The sequence below is a fragment of the Ambystoma mexicanum genome, chromosome 3q (assembly GCF_040938575.1).
Source record: "Ambystoma mexicanum isolate Mex_15411 chromosome 3q, UKY_AmexF1_1, whole genome shotgun sequence".
Taxonomy (NCBI): domain Eukaryota; kingdom Metazoa; phylum Chordata; class Amphibia; order Caudata; family Ambystomatidae; genus Ambystoma; species Ambystoma mexicanum.
This window is the reverse complement of record NC_090926.1, coordinates 28,369,582-28,395,006: the sequence shown is the minus strand read 5'-3', so window position 1 is coordinate 28,395,006 and position 25,425 is coordinate 28,369,582. Positions and strand designations below refer to the sequence as shown.

The 25,425-nt window shown below is 46.8% G+C and overlaps 1 protein-coding gene across 2 annotated transcripts in view; it reads right to left on the bottom strand.

Annotated features, from left to right (window-relative positions):
- The window catches only part of CSNK1E (casein kinase 1 epsilon), a 324,271-nt gene that overhangs the window by 13,947 nt on the left and 284,899 nt on the right, over positions 1–25,425 (bottom strand). For both annotated transcript variants that reach the window (XM_069652976.1, XM_069652977.1), the window contains 2 exons: positions 3,642–3,781; positions 3,122–3,186 (listed from right to left, as the gene is read on the bottom strand). In XM_069652976.1, coding sequence (XP_069509077.1) covers positions 3,154–3,186; positions 3,642–3,781 — 173 coding nt within the window. In that variant the 3' untranslated portion in view covers positions 3,122–3,153. The remainder of the gene's footprint in view (positions 1–3,121; positions 3,187–3,641; positions 3,782–25,425) is intronic.

The window sequence follows — 25,425 nt, the reverse complement described above, 5'->3', positions numbered from 1 at the left end:
TGATGCATGAAGGACCATGGGTACATGAGACGTCATACTAGGGATAGTATTACTGGCACGCCGAGTTTCGAAAACAAAAAATGTAATACTACGTGCTACCAGTAGATATCGGCCTATACATAGCATGCGATCGAAGCAGATTCACAGGCTCAGAAATCACATTACAGTGATACTGCAACCATATGTTTTCATAGTGTACTTAGGAACAATGCTATGTGAAGCCCATTCCCGTTTTGTCTATGGGTGAAATGTCATGTTCCATCACTTCCTGCGATGCCACGTCGGGGTGGGGTGAAATTACATCAGTTCCTGTGGTTAAGGGTCGTGTGATGTCACTTCCGCTACCCCTGGCATTTTGGTGAAATTACGTCCCTGATGCTTTGGAGTCGGGCAAGACTCTGGCTCTTTGGGGTCTGACAGTACCTAGTCCCCCACCTATTCAACTGGGTACACCTCACCACATGTTCAGACCCCATCGCATAGTCTGCCCAGTGCTGCATTTGGCGTGTTTTGAGGACCTTGGGCTTTCTTACACAAGGCGCACGTTTCCTCCTTGTAGTGTCTAGTGAGATGAATCTGATGTCCCACTCTTTTCCCTGGAGGTAGCATCTCTTCATGTGGCCAGGGAACGGCATGCTGCTTCCCGACCCAGGGGGTGGTTATGCAAGGGAGGATCACATGAAGGGAGGCGACCCTCAGGGGGATGGACAGGCATCAGATGAGACATGGTATTCCCCACTTTCTTTTAGTGCTATCCTCTTCATGGCATATTGCGAGAACCCCCTTCAACATCCTGCAAAAGCTGCTGACAGAACCTAGGAACATTTTACAACAAGTAAAACATACTGAGACAAGGAAGAGGACTGCCATGAGAAAGAGTGTGAACCATAATGCGCAGTCTAGTGTGTGAAGAATGTGATTGGTCCAAGACATTTCCCAGCCTGGAGGCAGGAGTTTAAATCAGTTGTTGCGAGAAAATGCATAGAGCTTTCTTTTCCAAGCGTCAGCTTGGAGTCCGACGAGAGATGCAGATTGCAGTGCAGAGCAGACGGTGTCACAATCTGGGAGCGAGCAACAAAGGCAGGCGACTGGAGGCAGCGAGATAGGCATCCGACCTGAGCACTCCTGGCCTGTCGGGCAGACAGGACTGAGAGCCATGGCCGCAGAGCACTGTCGTCGAGAGAAGAGGTGCAGAGGCCAACTCCAGACTGGCAGTGTAGTGAAGTGGTGCCGGTTCACTGTGGAGTCACCAGAAGACTACAGAAGTCGCGGTGGGAACAGGAAGCCAGGAGGGGCTTCGTTCTGACGCAAGGAGTGAGAGCGCTTTGTGCCACTGACTGGTGAAAGCCGCTTCAGTCAAGAAAATACTGATGCGACTGCCCGAATATGTACGACTGGAGTGAGAGAAGGCATATGTTGTTGGTGAACCCAGAGGGGAGAAGGGAACGATGAAATGGAGGCAAAGAGACCCTGAAAGAGTGAATTGGTTTCCAAGAGTGGGGATCCTCATTGGAATCAGCGTCATCTTCATAGTACTTTGCCATAAAGTAACTTGGGGAAGACCCATGCCCCCTTGTACTAAATGAGAAAGACAAATTGCAACTTAATGTCCTGGCAGGAGTATACACCAGGCAAATTGCAGATCTGGGATTCACACCCATAAGGAAATGTACAAGAGAGCCTGGGAGGGGAGTATACCAGGTGTTTTGCAGGTACCTGCACCCAAATTGTGTAAATAAACTGTGTAAGAGAACCTAGTGGGAGAGTATACCAGGTGTTTTACGAATCTGGGACTTGCACACAAGTTTTGTTATCTTGGGAAGAGAATGCTAAGGCAGACCCATGCCATTGGGACTTGAATAGTTATGAATGTCGAAAAGGCCTGGGGAAGGGAGTAATTTCCCCTGGAGTGAATTGCAACACAAGAGGAGAGATCCTCTTGGGCTATAAAGAAAGTGGTTATTCTTTAAACCTTTGTTTTAGTGGAGAGAATCTTGGGGAAGGGAGTCATTCCCTTTGGAACTGTGAACATTATCCATTTGGAACCTTTGTTGGAGCTATACCTTTTGTTGAACGTGAACATTTGCGCACTTCCCAAGCCAAAGAAAATACCCTTAAAACGTTAAGGGTTAGTTTTATAATACGAGGGCTAGGATAGGATTTCGGACACAGGACATTTTTGCTTTAGAAGTCTGACACTTGACAAACCCTTAGGTTTGGTTGAGGTAGGGAAGATACCTCCTAGATTAGGGATAGTGAGGCATTTTCCAACTTCTTTATTCTTTAATGTGTATGCCAATCACCATAAATCCGCTGTGTCTGCGTTTCAATCCTGGTTCCTCACACTAGGAAGACACTTATTGCAAAATGAGTATTAGCCATGGGCTGCGCTTGCTACATTTCAGGGCAGAACTAAAGGTGCATGCTCCATAAATTTGATCGACAACAGGGGATCGAGCACAAACAATGATATGCATTATTGGACTCATTCTTTTTATATGTTGTGACCCTAATGGTGCCCTGCTCGGTCCCATGGATATGATGGGTACAAGCACACAAGGGCAAGGAGACTAACAGGAACAAACCCCCTGTTGATGCCTACTTGCAGTCTGAAAAGCACAACTGGTACGGTTCAGGAAACTGCCATAGTGATACAAATACAGACATGTCTAGGCCTACCTTAGCTACAGGTGGATATCTCATAAGTAAAGCCCCGTTTAAATGCCTTAGCCTTTCAACCTTCAAAGGTCGATACATCTAGTACCATTTTATGGGATATCAATATCCGCTATGCCAGAGCTTAGAAGTGGGAGGATTACAGTACGAAGCAAACTATAAGATGACAAGTCCTCTAGGACTGAAGAAGAGATGCAGATCATGTCATACCAAGGAATAAATGTCTCAGGTGCACCAAGTTATTCTCTACAGGCTAAAAAGGACTTTAGGGATACCGAGTTACCAGCTCGAACAGACATGTGTCAGAGATTGCAATCACTTTTACGCTTTAGGGCTGCATGTAAATAAGGTACAAGAGATATTGACACCAGGGATTGATACCTGCTATAACAAGGGACAGAGATAGTTACTCAAGGGCAAGGGGCAAGACGTGGCACTCACTCACCTAAGCAGACACAAGTCCTTTGAATGCAGCTCTCACTTCCCAAGATGGTCAAAGGGTGCACTGGCCTGTGAGGGGAGACAGGAAAGGTTAATATCACCCCCAGCACAAAGAAGAAAACCCTGTCCCATTGCATACATAAAACATGCTCCTTCACCCCAATAACCTCTATGAAGCCTCTTGAAGTGCTGGGAGCCAGTGCCACTTATGTTATGCATCCCATTCAAGCCCTCCGCCAATCAATGCCCATCAAATGCTCCAGTTCTCAACTGCAAGGTGCATTCCTGCTTTGCAGTCTAAAACCAAAGGTCCATTGGGTAGCACTCCTGCTTCCAACATGCCCCCCTTGAGTACTGTGTGGCGTTGATCATGATTGCCCAGGGTATACTAGCTGCTTATCTGAGAGGAGTTGATCAACACTTCCTGGATCACCTCACATGAGTCTAAGATGTAAATTACCACACGGGCATGGGTCAACCTAACCTTTGCTTACCCCTTAGCACAGGACAACAGTAGCACTCACCTGCGATGCTGTGATTCGTGACACTTCCTGACGTCCGGTGAGATCTGAGGATGAAACATTGGCTGGTGCACCACGGTGTAACCTCATGCTCACTTTACGCTCCCTGTCTACGCGTGAGATGGCACGTGGTGACGTGTTTCCTGCATGGGACAAAGAAGGCAAGTAAGAGGGTCTGCCGACAATGCACTGGTGTGAATAAGTGTACACACTACCGCAAAGTATCTCACCAACTGAAATCAAAACATTAGTTCTGTAGTATGACTATGCTCCAGAGATTATGTAAAAAAACATTTGAAGCTGTTTGCATACTTCGAAAGTACAAACATCTAGACCCATTATTGGTCCAACATCTAATAATTTTGAGGGATGGTAACATTTCACAACACCTAAAATAGGGATAGGAGAGCCGTGAAATGTTTAACTCAAATGCAGGTATAAACCTTTGAAGAAAAGGTTGCAATTGGCCCAATCCATTCGAGCCTCCATATATATTTATATCGAGCCAAGCCACTAAATGCTCAATTCGGCTTGACCCAAATAGAGTTATAGACCACAATGGCTGAAATTGTTTTTTGCAGAATAGTATTTAATTGATTTCACTTTTGATAACTACAATGTAATTCATCAGGCTCCCCAACTTTACCATAGAGAGACTGTTAGGGGAGTTTTCCTAAAGTCCTACTGGTAGTAAGACTTTAGTAAAGTATTCTAGTGGTTTGCAGATACTCATCTCTTAGTATCAGTCCGTACTAGCACAGGACATAGGTAGTGTGGAAGAGCAGTCAGGCTCATTTTAAGAGGAAGATGTGAGCTGCAGGTAAGTACACTGAATCTTAGCTAGAAAGGCACAACAAAAAAGCAAAGCTACATATATTTATATGAAAATGTATTATATTTACAGGTTTATAGTCATTACATCGAATGTCAAAGTCGAAAGTCATAAAATCGAAGAAAAAGAATTAGAAAAAAAAAAATCAAATTTCTTTTTTACTACGTTTTTTTATTCGAAATGGGGGGGTGCCCCGCCCCCCCCCCAAAAAAACCCTTTTTTTTGTTTTATCCTTTTTTTTATCGCGGAACCCAAAAAAAACAATTATTGACTTTATTAATTCGACTTTAGAACTGCATACCATATTTACACCAGAAGCACTTCACATACTTCAGGTTTTTATACTAGAACACTTAGGAATACTTGATAATACACGGCAATGGGCACTTAAACTTTTGCGTTTGTTCACGTTTACATTTGTAGCACGCTACGGTTTTGGCGCCTTTTCTGCAGCACCAACAAAGGACACAGATCGCCCGGTCAATCTTCTTTACTTCCTGTAGTCCCACACTCTGGTGAGGTGCGAGTTGGATGAGATCTCTGGACTGTCCTTACGGGTTCAGCAAAAATTTGGATGGATTCAGACTTTCCACGACGATGCACTCGAAATGGGCAGCAGGTCTCCTGGTATTGGGGTTCCACAGCTCTGGAAACTCCTACCACCTCGGGAGATGGCTCGTTTCAAAGTTCGTCTTGGGACTGGTTGTTCCCACCAGCCAAAGGGAAGGAGTCGTCCTCTTCAGAGCTCCTCCGTCGCACAGCAAACGGGGTCAGGACAGCAGTGGTTGTCGCTTCATGGTGTTGCAAAGGGTCTGCTCGTCTTCTTCGGTTACTTCAGTTTGCAGTGGTCGACTTGCTTTTCACTCCAGACACCTCACCTTTTGTACCTTTCCAGCCCACACTCCTCTGCAATCTCGCTCAGCATTTTACAGAAAGGGGCATTTGGCTGTCCAATCGGGACAGCCAGACCCCCTGTGGGAGCTGGACCGATTCAGGCACTCTCACAGACAAACGACGGGTGTGGAGGACTCCTCCCCCACTTCCTGCCGGCTCAGACACTCTGGAGCATAGGCGGGGGTTCCTGCAAAAGGCAAAACAAACACAGACCTCCCCCTCCCAGAATGGTAGAAGGGCTAACAAAGAACAACCATGCTAGTAATGGCGAAATAAGAAGGGAGGGCCCAAGTTGGTACCTGGTACCCCTATTGTGCACTATCAAGGCTATGGACATAGCCTGCAGTATAACAAATGCACAATAGTTGGTAGAACATGTCCACTGCCAGGAGCCATAACTAGGGGATGGTCTAATTTACTAAAAAGTCACCAGAGCAGAGAGAAGGGGGATACTATGTATCCCTTTGGTACTCCAGTGAAGGTAGGGTTTGCCAATCTCTCAGACTAGAGAGTTTGGGGAGAGATACTAAGTTTCTTCCCATCCTTAAGAACTGTTACTTGAGGATATAGAACAATAATCTCAAAGGAGGACCCCAAGGGTCCCCAGCAACAATGACCATAAGAAGCTGTGTGCTGCAGTAGTAAAAACACAGATGCCTTTAAGAGCCATGGAGCAGACAAGACTCCACAGTACAGGTAGACTACAATGAATGAGTTCCAAACGACAAAGCCCACAAGAATGAATGAGTGGGAAAAGACTCAGCTCATTCAGGATTAAAAGAAAAAAAAAAAAGGTCCATAAGTCCAGCAAAAAGTGTTGTGGGTTTCACTATGAGAGGTGATGAAGCATAATGATAAATCTTGCTAACAGAGACATCCCTGCCCTTTTAGCTTAGTTATACAAATCTTCCCTCCTGTTTGAAGTAAAACACAGCAGTACGGTGCAAGTAACAAACCATCTCTCCCCAGACCACAAACATCTCACTTCTTCCATTCCCCATTGTGCATCAACGTCCAACTCACCTAGAGTACTTCCGGTCAGTTTCCTTCTGCCCTTGAATTCACAGTTTCTTTCCTGCGTCCAGTCCTTAGGGTCTCCTTACAAGTTAAATGTATTTTGTGATAAATGTTGTGATGTTGTGATACTCCAGTTGCATTTCTCTGCGGGTCTCCAGCCAGGCAGGTCAGCTTTTCTGGGCAATGAATGAACATTGTACCATTGATCCATTCCCTCTCACTGGGTCTAGCTATATACTTCCAGCCTTCAGCCAAATTGTCCCTTGCCACTAAGAGTGCGGTTTTCCATGTGACCCAGGGTCTCTAATGTTCCCCCTTCTTCCTCCAACCCAAACAATAACAATACAAATAAATTATCCATCTTCCTCTCAATCCCATCCAGCTTTTTATCCACAACAGGACTTCTCCCTAATGGTTTTGAATCTCCCCACACGACCACCAAATGTGCCAGTTCGTTCCTAAACCTTTGCAACGGTTCCAGCAATGAGGGCTGGTCTCTGGGTACATTTTGGCAAGCTTTGCCGGTGGATATTGCCACCTCTGCTAAAGCTTGAAGGCATGCATCCTATACTGCTTGGCAATAGAGGTTCGGGCCACTCCTCCACACATACTATTCCATAAATGGTCATTGATTTCCCTTGCCATTGCTCTCTAACCAGCAGCATCTCCATTGGGTCCGTCCTAAGGAGGGATTTATAATGGTATCTTCAGCTCTTATCTCACACAGTCAGAAGCCCGTTCTCGAAGGGGTCAAGCCCCCGCCCCAATATGTATTCATTAAAACCCCTTTAAGCTGGAGATATAGAAAAGCAGACAGGGATCTCAGCTGTAACACGTTCTGCAGCTCTGGCAGCCCCAAAAAATGACTATCGATCCACATTTGTCCAGGCTTTTACAACCCAGCCTCATACCACAGTTGGAACTGGTTAGAGCCCATGGGACCATCTCTAATAGGGGGCCCATTTACAACTTAGCAGGGAGGGACATGTGGAGAGCCACATACTGTCTCCTCGTTTGTTTCAAAGTTCCCAGAAAATGTGCAGAACCGGGTGATTAAGGATATTCTATTATGCGGCACCCATAGTGAAACGCACACCGAGACCGGATGTAGAGATGCATTTTCCAACAGAACCCATTGCTTTAGCATTAGGAAAGATTCCTCTTTACTGCACCTTTCTTTCCAATTTCAATGGACCCCCAAACCTCTTGATTGGTTCGCCCATGCTCCTCGGCTGGGGAAACCTGCTGGCGAACCTCTGGCACTTGGAGTTCGTCGCCGTAGCGAACAGTTCGATCTGGGGTTTGCCCCATCATTGGAAGTCGATCCACTTGATTCTGACGTAGTTCCCACTCATGGCACGAGCGTAGCTCCCTACTGAGTGAGTCGGCGATGGTGTTCTTATCCCTGCTAGATTAAAAGGTACCAGAAACATCCCCTGGGCAATGGCCCAATGCCACAGATCCTGGGTTTCCTTGGATACGGCTGGGGATCTGGTTCCTCCCTGCTTCCGGATGTAGAACATCGTGGTGGCGTTGTCGGTGAAGATCCTCACCACCTTGCCCTTGAGGGACGGGAGAAACGACCCGAGGGCCCAGAACACTGCTCGGAGCTCAAGGATGTTGATGTGGAGTGGATTCTCCTCCCAGAGCCAAAGGCCTCTTGCGTGAAGATCTCCGGTGTGCGCTGCTCACCCCTCCAGTGAGGCATCTGTCGTCACCGTCACCTGGTGTGCTGGGGTCTGTAAATCCATGCCCGCCGCGAGATGCGCGCGGGTGCCCCACCACCGAATTGCCTGGCGGAAAACCTCGTTGAGCAAGATCTTGTCCTCGAAACTGCCCGCCGTTTGCAACCAACGGGCGTCGAGAAACTCCTGTAGAGGACGCATCCGAAGCCTGTACAGGCGCACCAGACAGATGCATGAGGACATCATCCGGAGAAGGGACTTGATGGACCTCACCCTGGCCACGTCCGTGGCCAGCAGACGCATCTTGCCCAGGATGGCCTTCATCCTTTCCTACGACGGCAAGGCCAAACGTGCTACTGTATCGAGCTTGGCACCCGGAAACAGCGCGACCTGCGACGGAACCAGGTGGGATTTGGGGAAGTTGATGGAGAATCCCAGGTCCGTGAGCAGCCGGACGGTCTTCGCTGTGTGTTCGACGGCGAGTTCCCTTGCTCTTGCTCAGATGAGCCAATCGTCCAGGTAGGGGTAGATGTGGATCCCCTGCAGGCGCAGCCGCGCCGCCACTGGTGCCTGGCACTTGGTGAACACCCTGGGCGCCGACTTCAAACCGAACGGGAGGGCCTTGAACTGGTAGTGCCGTCCTTGGACTACGAACCTGAGAAACTTTCGGTGTCCTTTTAGAATGGGGATGTGAAAGTACGCATCCTCCAAATCCAACAACGATAGTCGCCTTCCTCCAGCTGGCCCAGCACGTGCTGGAGGGTGACCCTCCGGAACTTCTGTGCCTTGATGTATTTGTTTTATCGACGCAGGTCCAGGATGGGACGCCATCCTCCTGTCTTCTTTCTGACGAGGAAGTATCTTGAGTATACTCCGGAGCTCCGGAGCCTCGGTGGGACGAGTTCGATGGCTCCTTTCTTGAGCATCGCCCTTACAGCAGTTGAGGGATGTGGTTTTCCTTCCTGGCCACGGGAGGAATGCGGGGGCACTTTTTCAGAAATTCGAGAGTGTGCCTGTGGGCCAGGGCATCCAGCACCCAACGGTCAGTGGAGATGGACTCCCACACGCTGACGAACTTCGCCAGCCGGCCTCCCACCGGGGTGCTCCGGTGGGGGCCCGACGCAACGGGCTGTTCAGTCTTGCTTGGCAGCGGCCTTGCCGCCTTGACCTCGCTGGCGACGACGGCGAGATCCACCTGACTTGCCTCATCCCCTGTAGGCCTCTTGCGACGAGGAGCGGGCCACTTGACGGTACGTCGAGGATCCGCCGCCGAATCCTTTGGAGGCACCTTGCTTGCCTCCGGAGTTCCGAAAGGGCGGCCGTCGTCGTTGCAGAACTCCCAAGGCCCGAGCCGTCTCTGTGTCGGTCTTCATGGCCTGAAGTGACTCATCCACCGTCTTCCCAAACAGATTGTTCCCATCGAAGGGCATGTCCAAAACTTTGGCTTGCACGTCTTGGTAGAAATCAAACAAGTCTAATCAGCTTGTGGCCCTATATTTGATTCTTCTTTTTACCAAAGACTCCTAAGAACTTGTGCAAAGACTTTTCCATTTACTTACCTGAAGTGCTGCACCCTAAACAAAGACTTTAGGCCTATTGACTTTGGCTTAGCCTATTGAATTGAATGCTATCTGAAAGTATTTGCCCTGCTTATGAATATTTGTAAATTCTTGTGTTCTAATAACCTTTGCATTTTACTCATTTTTTTTTAAAGAGTATACTGAATACCAACAGTAAGGTATTAATGTCCCCAGCACCCTTGTTACTGAAGTCATGTGTGGGTGTAGGTTGTGTCTGTTGCCCATCCCAAAAGGGCCTGGTCTGATTCAGAAACTCAAAGTGTACAGTACTGAAGTATATTGGAGTGTTACTATTCTATTGCTCCCTTCTCAAGAAGGCTTTATAACTGACTGATAAATAAATATTAATTGATTGAGTGTAATAGTTTATTTGAATACCTGTAACTGTGAATCTTTGTGTAACTTCACTACAGCTCACAATTCCCCTCTTGAGATGAGCCTGGCTGCTCAACACGCTACCAAAACTGTGTAGTACAAGCTTATACCAAAGGTTGGGTTGCATATACCTGTAGTTGTTTGTAGTGTTCCCAGAGGGTACTCATACAAACTTTGCCTAACACCGCTCCCAGCAACTTCTGGGGCAATCAAATGAGTCCTGGGGCTCTTCATGCAAGAAACAAACTCCATCCAGGACCACTGGTACTGAACATCAGCCACTCCTCAAACCAGGCACTCCCCTCAGCCGTGAGTTCGCTCTGCTGCCCCCTCCACTGCAGTCACAGAGAAGCAGCTTGTCACCAGTACAATGAAGCTGCAAAGTCCATGATGTGTGCGAAATGCATTATCATGAACAGCTTATTGCATAGTGACTACAGTATGATCCTTCATCTTGTCCAGTCAGGACCAACTAACTTTCCCCTTCCAGATCTCAGCCCAAGATTCCTAGGTTCCACCCCAAACATTCTGGTGAGCTACAGCAAGACACTCAAGATTCAATCAAGTATTAACATATATAACAGTCACCCTCTCTACCTGCAGTTAAGGATGCCAAAAATTGATGATTGGTTTTGTCTTTTGTAGGTAATACATGACAGCCCTTCTGACATCAGGAGTAGGAAGGCTTTTTCTGCTGCGTTTGTGGGGTGTTGTGTTGGAAGAGCGCAGGAAGTTATAGGGATTGACTTACTGAGATTAATTCAGGAGAAAACAGAGGATGTGTGTTAGGTATGATTTTTATATCAATGATAAATTTTCCTGACCCGTGTTAACCCCAGACCTTTTTGCTTTGACAAGTTAACTAGTTTACCTTGTCCCTTGCTGAAGAGTAATCCTTTTCGCCTCTCATCTAGTCTTTTACTCTTTTTGTGGGGGACCTTTTAATGTCTCTCCATAGTGTCTGGTTGAAGTTACAGTTCCCTACAACGTTTCGGCTTAGGCTGGGTTTCCCCTATGAACTCCCCTGTTAATTTCTCCTTCATGTACTGGGGTGAACTTCAGTTCCCAAGTAGTAAAGAGGGATTTTCATCCCACTTCACATTGTGTATAGTGAGCCAGCACACCCCACCTTATATGGAGTGCTGGGGGGTGATACAATGTATCCCCTTTCTGGCTTACCTGGTAACATTTTGTTACAATTGCTATTTTCCTTTAATGGCTGGTGGCAGTGGTTTTACCTTTATGACTTTTAGTATATCACTCGCAGGCTGTTAATTCAGCTTCAGTAAGCCACAGTAGGGCCACCATTTTTCTAAAATGGTGGGCTCCTTTTTATGCCATTTCTTGTATGCTTGCTGTTTGAGGTCTTCCGCTGCCATTCTAGGTGGAAACAACCTCAGGGGCTGTTTTGTCTGTCTTCGGCAGGAATCCTTTAGATTCCCAGCCCAGGCTCCAGCGTGTCTGGAAAGGCAGGAAGCGAGGGAGGAGTCCAAAACTCTGCAGCCCTTGGTCTACCACCTTGCATGAAAGGGAACAACTCCCAGTGGGGGGAGAATGCAGAGACTGTGCTGTAGTTCCTGATAAGAACTCCGAAAATGGAAGCTGCTGACAAGTCGACCACTGGGGCTGAAACCGAAGAGGAAGATGAAGAAACGAAGGCGGTAGCAATTTCCTGCTGTGTAACCAGAGCCTGCTGTAACACTTCCCTCCAATCAACCTGGAGATCGCGAAATGGACGACTCCGACCCAGAGCCTGCCAAGATCCACTAGACTCAAGAATACCCACATTCTGAGCCATCCCACATCCTGCTGCTACCTTGCGGGGCTGCAATAGCCAAATACCCAATACCCTGAGACCTAAAGCCATCGTGCGGTGCAAATCGAGCTGAAACCTTGGTGGCATCCTATTGCACCGCCACAGATGTGAATCAAGTCCAAAAAGTCTCCTCATCAGAGTGCTGAACCTTACAAACAACGAGAATTAAATCAGTGATATTCAGTCTTCTTCTGGCTCCTGAAAAGGGTGCCAAAACCCACAGAGCCGCATTCAGCCACAAAGAAACTCTTGCCTGGAGCCTTCCCCCTTGATCCCTGCTGCAGAAGCCCCTCCAAGTGTCCTGTCTTCATGACAAGGAATTCAGTGACTGGGTTTTTGGCTGCAGATCCTGAAGTCTCCCCTGTTGCAACCTCTTCTTCTGTGATGAGTAAACCATGTTATTACTATTCAAATGTTCCACAAACCCCTTGCAAATCATTGCCCTTCCAAATCATAAACACATTGTATATGTAAAACTTCCATAGCACAATGTCATCTAAGTAAGTATGGTCTCTATATACATGAGAATCCTCAAAGTGTTCCATAAATGTGGCAGTGATGGGGCATATGTGGCCCGCATCGTTACACCCTTGATGTGTCTGTAATATTTCTCATTAAATAAGAACATATTGTCCAAAGTGAATTTGTTTTGATTTATTGATTTATAAAGCGCTTTACACCAAGGCGCTGTACAGTGGAACATAATACATAACAACATCAACAATATCAACAATATAACAGTGGAAGCAAAATTACATTATGAATCCTTCAACAAAGCAGTGAAAAAAGCAATTAACTGAAGGGGAGTGGGGGCATAGTGGGGTGGGACTGGGTAGGGGGGGAGGGATGGTGATGAGTTGGAGGAGGGAAATGGAAGGGAGAGAGAGGGGAGGTGGGAGAGGGGAGATAGAAAGGGGAGGGGAAGCAGAGAGACGGGGGGGGGGGGGTTCCAAGGAGGAGAATGAAGGAGGAGGGATTTAAGGGAAGTGCGGAATGAGGAGAAGGTCGTGATGGAGCAGATTGCGAGAGGGAGTGAGTTCCAGTGCAGAGGCGCTAGGATTTGGAAGGAGCAGAAACGGGAGGAGGCACAGGGGGATGGAGGTACAGTGAGAAGGAAATGGTCAGCGGAACGAAGGGAACGGGAGGGGGAGTAGAAAGAGAGAAGGGAGGAGAGATAAGGATGAGCAAGACCATGGAGGGATTTGAAGACAAGGCAGAGAAAGTGAAATTTTAGCTGAGAGTGAAATGGTAGCCAGCCAAGGTAAGAGAGCGAAGTAGAGATGGAGTCACGGGAGGTAAAGAGAAATAGGGTACGAACAGCAGAGTGATAGATGGATTTAAGGGGGGCAAGATGAGATGTAGGTAGTCCAAAGAGTAGAGAAGACCAATAGAAGAGGCGGGAGAAGAGATTAGGAGTTTGGTAGCGTGGAAAGTGAGGGAAGAACGGATTTTGCAAATATTGTAGAGCCTGAATTGAAGCCTTTCATTTCGATATGGGTCAAATAACTCACTATATATTGTTGTTTGGCCTTCTTCCTGCTTTGCCAGGTCAGGAAATCCCAAACTAGGTCATGCACATGCCCGGGAAAGCTGCTGCTTTCGCAGGCTAGCAATCCTTTGCGTGTGCTTGGCTCAGGAAGCGGGTTGAACTGTCTGGTCCCATTCCACATCCGGAGGGCCTGAGCCTAGCAGTGTGGCATGAGTGAAACCCACAGTGGTCCCCGAATGGACCACCGCTAGCTGTTTGAATGGTACTCATCTGTTCAGCTAGGATTACAGATAAGAAGAGGACTCCTGCAGTCATTTATGGAGATCAACTTTGAATCCAAGTATCCTGTGTAGAAGAGCAGCTGCCTGAAGATCTGTGGACGACTCCCTAAAGAGGCCCAGCATCCCTTTCTACGTTTGGTCCTGCGTTTAGCCTGGTGAAGACGTGCTGGACTACCCATTCTGCAAAGCCACTCCTGAGCGGTGCTTCAACCCTTGGACTGGTGGGAGCAGCCAGTCTTGACACATTCAAGAATCTAGCTGTCCTGAGCCTTCGGGAGTGTCCCTGGAGCTCCCGGTGGACTGGCCAGCTCCCCAGCAGGCTACTTCACTAGAAACATTGCTGTTCCAAGTTTTCCACCAGAACTTTGGTAGTTGCCAGCTTGTGTAAATTGCCTTCCTGCCTAATTTTAGCCTTCCAGCTTCAAGGGATCCTGATACGGAAGGCCTTCTTCAACCGCGACCTGTGTGCAGTGACCGTCACTGGAACTCGCTGTCCCCCGTCTGGTGAAGGGTCCTGAATATATATATATATATATATATACACATATATATATATATATATATATATATATATATATATATACACATATATATATATATATACATATACACACACACACAAACAAATGGGGGTCAGACTTATATACACACATATATATATATATAATACATTACTCACCATAATCGTATTTCTGATGGTTGTATCTGCTTAGATTCACATGCTGTGCATAGGCCGACATCTAGTGGAAGCGGCAGAGTATTACAGCAGTTTGTTTTTCGAACTAGGGCGTGCCAGTAATAATATCCGTAGTGTGACGTCCGCTGTACACATGATCCCTAACACATGTAGGACCCTCAGATTGTATTTTCCAGACATGAGGTAGCATGAGGAGTAGTGAGAGTACAGAATATCCAACCAGATAGATAAGACTACAAGCATCCATGCACCTTCTCTCAGAGGGGAGAAAGGGCAGGCGCAGGTGAATCTAAGCAGATACAAGCATCAGAAATACGATTACGGTGAGTAATGTATCCCTTCTGTGGCTTGTGGAATCTGCTTAGATCACAAGCTGTGCATAGATTAGCAAGCAGTGTTATGAGAAGGTGGTGGGATGTGAGAAGTGTCATGAGCGAACAAACGTCTTAGAACTGCTTGTCCCACTTGAGTATCTGTCTTGGAATGAGTGTCAATGCAGTAGTGCTGAGTAAAAGTGTGAATAGAGCTCCATGTAGCTGCTTTGCAAATGATGTCAAGGGTACATTTGCAATGAAAGCCAGAGTGGCCCCAGTTCCTCTGGTAGAGTGGGCCCTTGGCGTAAAAGGCAGTGTTTTTTCTGAAAGGGAGTAACACAGCTGGATACATTTTACTATCCATTTAGAGATGCCACCTTTAGAGACGCAATCTCCTTCTCAGCCTGTAGCTACGGAGACAAACAGTTGATCTGTCTTTCTTAGCAGTCTGGTCTTGTCTACGCAGTAGAGGACCGCTCTTCTCACATCTAAAGTGTGTAGTTTCACCTCAGCAGAGCTCTTGGGTTCTTGGAAGAAGGCTGGTAGCTCAACGGACTGGTTAACATGGAATTTAGAAATAAACCTAGGTGAGAACCTAGGGTGAGTCCGTAGAACCAGTTTATCCTTATGGACAGTAAAGAAAGGATCCTGCACTGACAGAGCTTGAATTTCACTGACCCTTCTTATGGATGTAATGGCTACTAAGAAGGCAGTTTTATAAGTCAGGTGTTTGAGACCAGCTTTATGCATGGGTTCAAAGGGAGGGCCCATGAGTTTAGCAAGCACCACATTAAGGTCCCACCCTGGTGGTGGGTTAGAAATTGGAGGCTTGAGTCTCTTCACCCCTTCCATAAAGGCTTTGACAACAGGCACCTTCCACCAGGACACCTTGTTATGGGAGGTGGTGTAGACTGACAGCGCCGCTAGGTGTAAAAATGTGGGTTGCCCCTTTTAAAGTGGTACAGCTATGGTGGGGAACTAATATAATGAAAACAAAGAATCAAAAAAGCTGTATGGTGAATCGAAAATTAAATCCTCATACTTATTCTAGGCCGGTATCAAAAGAAATCCTTATTGAATTGCCCTTTTGAACAAAACTTACTTATAAGAGAGAGCGAGTAGAAAAACCAAAAAGGCTGGTATATAAGAAATAAGACCATGCATTACTTACCGTAAAAGCATTTCTGATGGTTGTATCTGCTTAGATTCACATGCTGTGCATAGGTCCGACATCCAGTGGTCACTGCGGAGTATTGACAAGGCGTGTCTGTAACACTATCCCTATAGTGACGTGCATTGTACCCACAATCCCTCACGCGTCGAGGTCCCTCTGTTTGTATTTTTCTGCCCTGAGGGAGCCTTATAGACGTGAGTGAGTACAGAAAAGAGAGAATATAGAAAAGGATGTCTATGTTCCTTCCATCCGAGCGGGGAGGAAGGGTGGGCACATGTGAATCTAAGCAGATACAACCATCAGAAATGCTTTTACGGTAAGTAATGCATTGTCTTCTGATGTTTGTTAATCTGCTTAGAATCACATGCTGTGCATAGACTAGCGAGCAGTACCCGGAGTTGGCGGTGGGTTATGAGAAGGAACAGTAGAGAAAAGATGTCTTAATACTGCCTGTCCCACCTGGGAGTCAGATCTAGAGTGTGCATCTAGACAGTAGTGTTTTGTAAAGGTGTGCACAGAACTCCAGGTAGCCGCTTTGCAGATGGACTCAAGGGGAACATTTGCAATGAACGCCATGGAAGCCCCAGTGCCTCGAGTGGAATGTGCTCTTGGCTTGAAGGGTAGTTCTCTCTTAGCAAGAGTGTAACAGGGAGTGATGCATTGAACAATCCATCTAGATATAGTGGACTTTGAAACTGCATCTCCTTCTCTTCCTGCTGCTATAGAGACAAAGAACTGATTAGTCTTTCTCAGTGGTCTGGTTCTTTCCATGTAGAACATGACAGCTCTGCGTACATCTAGTGTATGCACACTTTTTTCTCCCAAGCTGGAAGGGTTTTGAAAGAACATTGGTAGTTCTATTGACTGGTTTACATGAAATTTCGAGATGAATTTTGGTGCAAACCTTGGGTGTGTGCGTAGAACCACCTTATCCTTGTGAACTGTTACGAAGGGGTCTAGTACAGAAAGAGCCTGTAGTTCACTCACTCTCCTAATGGAGGTGATAGCTATTAGGAAAGCAGTCTTAAGAGTGAGGTCTTTAAGAGTTGCCTTGTGCATGGGTTCGAAAGGAGGGCCCAGGAGTCTAGAAAGTACCACATTTAAGTCCCATCCGGGAGCTGGGTTAGCTATCTGAGGGTGTATTCTCTTTACCCCCTCCATGAAGGCCTTGAAAACTGGTATCTTCCACCACGACACCTTGAGTTGGGAAGTGGTGTATGCAGAAAGTGCCGCTAGGTGGACTTTAATGGAATTGAAGACTAGACCTGAATCCAGTAAATGGGTCAAGTACAGAACAATGTTAGTGGGAGAGCAGTCAACCGGGTTGATGCTCTTACCTCTACACCAGATGACAAATCTTTTCCACTTGCTAGAATAGCAGTGGCGAGTATTAGGTTTTCTGGCTTCCCTGAGGATGTCCATACATCTCTGCGGGAGTTGTAAATGTCCAAATTCTATGATCTCAGGAGCCAGGCTGCTAAGTTCATGGTCTGAAGGCATGGATGCAGTGTCCTGCCCTTGTCCTGTGACAGCATGTTGTACGGGCAGGGAGGTTTCACTGGGGGAGCTAGGGACATCTCCATCAAGTGAGCGAACCATGGCTGCCGGGCCCACATTGGGGCCACTAGTATCATGGTAACCTGCTCCTGGTGCATCTTGTGCACCACTTTGTTGAGAAGGGGAGTCGGGGGAAAGGCGTAAACAAATTTCCCTGACCATTGAATCGACAGACCGTTCCCCTTGGACTTGTTCTGGGGGTACCTGGAGGCGTAACTTTGGCATTGTGAGTTCTCCAGAGTTGCGAACAGGTCTATTTCCGGGAACCCCCATTGTGTGAAGACGTCTAAAACGATGTCTTCGTGCAATTGCCATTCGTACTCTTCGGGCAGGGGGAAGTCTCTGCTGAGTTTGTCTGCTAGCAGATTGAGTTTCCCTGGTACATGTTGTGATAGTAGGAACATGTGTTTGAGAGCTCACTTCCATATATTCTGGGACAGCTTGGACAGTCCTGGAGAGTGAGTGCCCCCTTGCTTGTTGAGGTAGTACATGGCTGTGGTGCTGTCTGTGAGGACCATCACTGTCTTTCCTTGTAGGTGTTCCTGAAAGGCTTTCAGTGCTTTGAACACTGCTAGTAGTTCCAGCAGGTTTATATGCTTGGATGCTAAGCTCGGAGTCCACGCTCCGTGAGCAGTCTGATGGGATAGGTGAGCCCCCCATCCTGTAAGGGATGCATCTGTGGTTAGAGTGGCTTCCACTGCGGGTGTGGCAAAAGTTTTCCCTAATAACAGGTTTTCTTTTGTCCACCACCGTAGCGAGAGAACCAAGGCCTGCGAGACCACCACTAGATCGTCCCATTGTCCGCTGGCCTGACACCACTGGCTGTAGAGCCACTCTTGCATTGGGCGCAGGCGCGCGTGAGGTACCAAATAAATACATGGCGCCATCATCCCTAGCAAGCACATTGCTTTGCGTACCGTCACCTCTCGACCTGCCACATAATGGGGGATTTGAAACAGCATGTTTTGGACCCTCTCGTTGGAGGGGAAGACGAGGCCGTCCTTTGTTCGAATTAGAGCCCCTAGGAATTGTTTGATTTGGCTGGGGTCTAAGCTGGACTTCTTTTCGTTGATGGAGAAGCCCAGTTGGGACAAAAGGTCTACGGTCTTTTGGGTATTGGAGAAGCATGTTTCGTAAGAATCCCCTGTTATGAGCCAGTCGTCGAGGTAAGGGTATACCGGGATGGATAACCTGCGCAGGTGGGCCGCTGCCACTGCCAGTACTTTTGTGAATACCCTTGGTGCAGATGCTATCCCGAAGGTTAGTACTCTGAACTGGTAGTGTTTGTTCTCTATCTTGAACCTGAGGTATTTTCTGTGCGCTGGCAACATTAAAATATGAAAGTATGCATCTTTCATGTCTAGTGTTGTCATGTAATCCCCTTGTGATAACAGTGGGATTACTTCCTGCAAGGTCACCATACGAAACTTTTGGGGTTTGACAAACTTGTTCGCTGGGCGCAGATCTAATACAGGGCGCATGGTTAAGTCCTTTTTGGGTACAAGGAAGTACACTGAATAAATACCTTCTGTTACCTGAGATAGGGGGACAGCCTCTATAGCCTCTTTTTTCAGTAGCTCTTCTATTTCTTGAAGAAGAATGGTGAGGTGTTCCGGTGTCATGCGTCGGTTCCGTGGGGGTCTGTACTTCGGGGAACTGTTGAATTCGATGCAGTATCCGTGGGCTATGGTGGATAATACCCAGCGGTCTGACGATATTCCCTCCCATGCTGAAAGGAACGATGTTAGCCGGCCCCCGACCGGTGATGCATGGGAGGGGACCCGTATCTTCGGGTCATTTGTTGGTATTGGGCATGGAACCTTTGGGGCTGGAGCCGCGACCTCTTCCTTTGCCACGGCGTTGGCCTCTTTGACTGAACTGGGTGGTGTTACCCTGGTTAGAGGGCCAGTTGGTAGCAGAGTAAAATTGCTGTTGGTTTTGCTGCTGGCGTTGGCCACGAAAGGAGCGTCTATTGCCATAGCTGCGTCTGTTAGGGGGCCTAGAAATTTGGTCAAGAGTCTTGATGGTATCAAACTCTTTCTTCGCATGTTCTAGGGCCTCATCAACTGCTTTCCCAAACAGATGTGTTTGTTCTATGGGCCCATTTATCAGGGAAGCCTGGGTTTGGGGCTTAGATCCCGAATTGCGCAGCCAGACATGGCGTTTGAGAAGTATTCCCTGAACCAGGGAACGGCCAGCCGTCTCTGCGGCATCTAAGGAGTTCTTTACGATGCCCTGGTTTACAAGAGTTCCCTCTGAGATTATAGCTAACAGGCGTGAACGCAGGGGTTCTGGTGCGTCCTCTGCTTCGCTGCGCAGCTTGCTCCACTGTGCATCTGCGTAGCTAGCTAGTAGGGAATTGTTATTTGCAATCCTAGTTGAGAAGGCGGCAGAGGTCGTGATTCTCTTCCCAAGTGCATAGAGCTTCTTGCCCTCTTTGTCAGGTGGTGCCTCACTAGTGGATAGTGGTACCCCCGCTCTTTTTCTTGTATTAGTAACTACGAGGGAGTCCGGAATAGAATGTCCTCTGATGTACAAAGGGTCAGAGGACGAAGGGCTGAAGAGCTTTTCTATCCGAGGGTTGACCCCTCTGACTAAGGCAGGATTGGAAAGGGAAGGAGTTATTCTTCTCTTTATAGAAGCCAGGAGCGGAATAGACTGACTAACAGGGGCTTTTTCTTTAATAACTTTCTCTACAAAGTCTATGTCAGGAAGAGTCTCCCCTGTGTCTATTTCAAAATGCGCTGCTGCCTTGCGCAATAGTGCATTAAGTGAAGGTTGGTCATCTATGGGAGAGGTGTTTCCAATAGGTGAATCCTTGGGAGGAGAAGGGTGAAAGACATCAGGGTCTGAGTGCACTGATGGGGATTGCCAATGCTGCACTGATGGGGATTGCCAGGGCTGTGAGGTAGCTGTATCTTCTTCAAAAGCTCCTGCACTAGTGTAAGGATCTTCTTCAAACCCCTCTTCCTCATGTTCTTCCTCTCCACCCAAACACTCCTCATCTTCCTGGAGGTATTGCTCCTCTTCAGTGAGGTCATATACGTCTGTAGAAGGGGGAAACAGCCTAGAAATCTTGACCCTAGGGTCATCCTGGGACCATTCTCTTGGTCTTTTGGGTGTGGGTGGGTTTTGGCTTCCCAAAAACCTTTCCATTTTCTCCATACAAGAATGGAGTCTTTCAAGGGTCTCATGGGGGACCCCTGAATAGTCTAGAGGGGGGAAATCAGTGTCTTCACCTTCAAAACGCTTAGAACGCTCCCACAACGTCGAAGAAAGGTTTCCGTCGCCCTCTGAAAAGCCCTCCGGTAGTTCAGAAGTGTCCTTAGATGAAGGGGGCAGTTCCTGGCTACTCTTGCGCTTTTTCGGCGTTTCCATAGCTTTTTGTGCGGTATTCGACGTTTGTTTCGTCGTCCGCTTACGTTTGTCTTCGGAAACAATTCTCGCCAGGCTGTCGACAACGAGTTTGTCAGTAGAGGGCTCTGGTGTCGACGTTGCCTGCGTTACGCGTTGTTCCTCGACGGCCGCTCTATGGAGCGTTACGTCGGATGATTTTGAGGTAGCGCCCGTGTTTGATGAAAGCCCAATCGCTGGTCGCGGCTGCGTTTGCGGGTGGGGCTTGAGACCTTTACGGTCTGAGATAGACGCCGGAGTGCCCTGCGTCCCCTTCGGCGCTGATGGATCCTTCGTCTTCGACGAAGAAGAGCCGTGGGTTGTGTGCTTAGGCCTATGGGGTCTATGTGCGTCCTTGTCGCCGGGGTGTTCATCCCCATAAGCAGGGCGTGAGCCGAGCCCGTCGGGGGCCGGGGACGGACGTCGAGGAGCGCGAGCGCTCCTTCTGGGGGTTAATGATTTCCGTAACGGACGTCGAGTTATCACCCTCCTCGTCACTTTCTGTAACAGCGACGGCGGGTGAGGAAACTGACCTCGACATAGCGTAGTCCGCCCACCTCTTTAAGAGTTCTTGGTTTCAAGAGCTTACAGGCCGCGCAGCTGTCCTCCTTATGATCGAGGGGCAAGCAACGATTACAGAGATTGTGTTTGTCCTTCCAAGTGTATTTGCCACTACAGCGTGGGCAAAACTTAAAAGGTGTCCTCTCCATAGCTGAGGCAATAATAACTGGTGATAACAACCCCAAGGGAAAGATAGGGGAGAAAGAAAGACATTCTCAAAGAGAAGATAAAAGTTCGAACCCCCACTCTCCCTACTGTATGTTGGCCGGCGAGGCCAGGCCACGTGTTCGGCAGCGCCGAAGGATCTCCTCCGTCTCTTCCCCTCCGTCGAAAAGTTTGGCGGAGAAACAGCTTCACAGCTAACGTCGAGGGGAGGGATCTTTAACAATATAATAAGTATAATTAAGGACCGAGGTCCGTAGTAAGTATTTGCAATGTCTCTCTAGGAACTCCGCGTAAGGCGACCAGAAGCTGGGCGGAAAAAAACAATCTGAGGGACCTCGACGCGTGAGGGATTGTGGGTACAACGCACGTCACTATAGGGATAGTGTTACAGACACGCCTTGTCGACGTCCCCTTTTTCGACTACGAAAAACAAAAGGCAATACTCCGCAGTGACCACTGGATGTCGGACCTATGCACAGCATGTGATTCTAAGCAGATTAACAAACATCAGAATGGTGTATTTCATTAAATATGATAGTAAACAAAGAGGTCATGAAAACAATAAAAAATATGTTATATATATTTTGACAATAAATAATCGACAAAAACAGCTTCAAAACAGAAAACAAATAAAGTGCACAGTGATGAATAATACGTGTGTTGCAGCTGTAAAATCAGTTTACAAGTCTGGAACAACAGAGAAAATACATTGCTAAAGTAAATGAGTCTGCCTCAATACATGAGGGAAATAAACAAAGCAAACAGTAAATGTCAAATAACAGGTCTCCCTACGTAAAATTCTACAGTAACTTGTATCCAAACCGACGTTGGAGAAGGTCCAGGATGCATTTAGTTCAGGGAACCTAAAGAAAAAGTTCCAACTGTCAAGGACCCAATTAAGTTTCGGCGGGCCACCTGTCGGCCTTCAAAATCTGAAAACGCCTTCCTCGGGGCAGAATGAAAAGGAATAGTCCTTGGGGGAAGCAGACAAATACACAGCGTTTTTTAAAATATAAAATGTTTTTTTCTAATTTTCTATTTTTCTCATCTACACCTCTCAGTGAGTTTAGTTAAGGTCTAAGGGCAAAGGAACATTCAAATAAATTTAACATAAAAAGTCTCCCGATTAGAAATAAAGGTCCGGAACAATCCTTACTCAATGGTACTGGGGGATTCCCGGACAAAAATTACTCACAGGTCCATGTCATGGCGGGCAAACGTGGCACATCAAATTCAAAGGGTCTAAGACAGCAAACAAATGCTCCCTGTGTGGGTGAATGAATGATGCCATTATATTGTGATCACCTAAATTTGAATAATATGAAAGGTAAACGAATTAGCATGGAGGGACAGTTTCCTACCTGAAAAATGAATGTTTGGTGAACACAACCAGCCTGGTGGAGTCTTGTAGTGGGAAGTGAAACAGCTCGCAAATCGGACTGGAATATGCAACAGTCTGATCTAGTTAGACAGAAAATGTCTAGAATTAATTCTGTTGAAATGCAGCAGATTGATTGTTCGCCTTGGGCGCGACGCTGACCGCCGGCACTGTTGTTTATAAATGCAAACACTGGCGTCTTCATGAGAAAAAACTTGTGTGAAGTTCCCCTATCCTGAAGAGGAAAATGGATACAAGCACATCGCGGAACTGCATGTGCTTGCAAGGATATGCTTTGAAGTGTGCCAAATGGCACAGAATTAGTGACAAAAAAACGACACGCGGCTGCAAAAAGATGACTGGTGAGCATGTTGTGGAAATGGTATAAGGATATCTGAACATCGCTCACGCATTAGGTGCAAAAGCACCTCAGCTTCTCTTGTGAATCACTACATAGCACTGAAGCACTCGCCAAATGATTTGTTGTGGTGGGTATTGGATATAATAAAGAACTCCACGAATGTCTCCAGAAGCCTACTTGAAAAAGAAGCACGCTGGATCTTCCGGATGGAGACTCATATTAGGTCTAAATGAAGAATTCACCCCACCTTTATAAGATTGACTGGGGTTAATTATCCATAGATTCACCTCCATGAAACACTGTATATATGGAGTTCCATTGGCAAATTCCACACTGGCCCTAGTACCTTTGTATGCAGGCACGATTGCATTTTTGGCATCTTTGCATTTCTGCAGTTTGGCAGCTTTACAGATAAGGGTTCCTTAGACGGACCGTTATTCAACCTCTTGCATATCTGTCTTGAAAAGGTTATTACATCTTTTATACCTGTTAACACAGTGAGTTTTGCAATTTCACCACTGAGCCTTTCGGGCATAACATTTGCACGGTCAGATTATTGGCCCTCAGATTTGGTTCCCATGTATTTAACTTTCCTGAACCATTTCCACAACATGCTCACCAGTCATCTTTTTGCAGCCACGTGTTGTTTTTTGTCACCAATTCTGTGCCATTCGGCACACTTCAAAGCATATCCTTGCAAGCACATGCAGTTCCGCGATGTGCTTGTATCCATTTTCCTATTTTCCTCTTCAGGATAGGGGAACCTTACACAAACGTTTTTTCTCATGAAGACGCCAGTGTTTGCATTTATTAACAGTGCCGGCGGTCAGCGCCGCACCCGAGGCGAACAAACAGTGGGCTCGCCTCAACCTACGAATATATTGGAACATGCACACTGACTGATGGGAGGGTGCGACTTTTTCCATCCTATCAGCAGGTGCCACGTCATCAAGCAGGAAATACTTCAGAGTATCCGGCTACCTGGCAGGCTTCTCTTACAGCACAGCTCCATTCAAGCTACACGGCCATACCGCGCAGGCTGCATTTTCGGCGCCACGGGTAAGCATCGCATAGAGTTTTTCTTCCATAAACTAGCAGGGGGCGCAATAGGCAATGCTCACCGCACAATTTATGCAATCGAACTACAACAATACTCCATCAGGAATTAGAAAACTTCCCCAATTATGACCGCTGTCCAGTTTTGTATGAACCCACGACAGAATAGTGCTAGTCAACACGCGGTTTTGTTATTTTATTCTAGGTCTATAGGGGACCCTTACTGCATGTCGCAGGTCTATACCGTACATCTAGCGATCAGTTACAACATTGCTGACATAGATTTTTTGTTCACCAATAGAAGTAAGTTATTTCTATCTTTACTTGCATTTGCTAGCTGCAATTCTATTTAAAACACTTGGCTGTGGTGGCATCTGTAGCAACTATTATAGGATACGTCTGCAACGGTTGGGGGTTCTGTAGAGTGATGGCCTCTCAATCCGAAAAATGTTTAGCATACAATGATGAATATGTGCGCAAACTGATGGAATCATTACCAATAATGGGCCTTGATAAAGATTTAGACATTCTGAACAAAGATGATCAATGGGATGAACTTGCCCAATTAAGGAGGAGGTTAATAAGAACTGAACTTCATGCCATTATCATGTTAGAATATGTTAAAAATCAGGCACTACCACAAGGACTGATTGTGAAAAATGAACCAAGATTATTCTTGGACAACAATGACTTCAAACTCAAATGGAGTTACATCTCCAATGAATGCGGCCGAGATTGGTTAATCTTAATAATAGAAACAGCACAGGAAACTGCAAATAAAATTGAAATCGATCTGAAGTCATTAGAAGAAGAAATTAAAAAGAAATTTGAGGTAGAAGCGTTCAAGAGTAGCTTAGAAAAACATTTAAAAGAAATGCAAGATTTCAAGACAGAGACAATCACAGAGAGAGTGAAACGAATGAAAAAGGATATACAGACCTTCACACATGAGAAGGCTTTTGTATATACTGATAAAGATTACAAATTTGGAGATCCTAAACCAGGACAATATCCCAACCAAAAACAAAATCGTAGAGTCCGTTTCAGGAATACCTCCTACAGTTCAAGTGGTGGCTCGGAGGACAACGAGGAATACAACAGAAGGGGTGGTACTAATGGTGAAGGAGATAATAGATCCAATCGAGCACGTGGCACAAGAGGT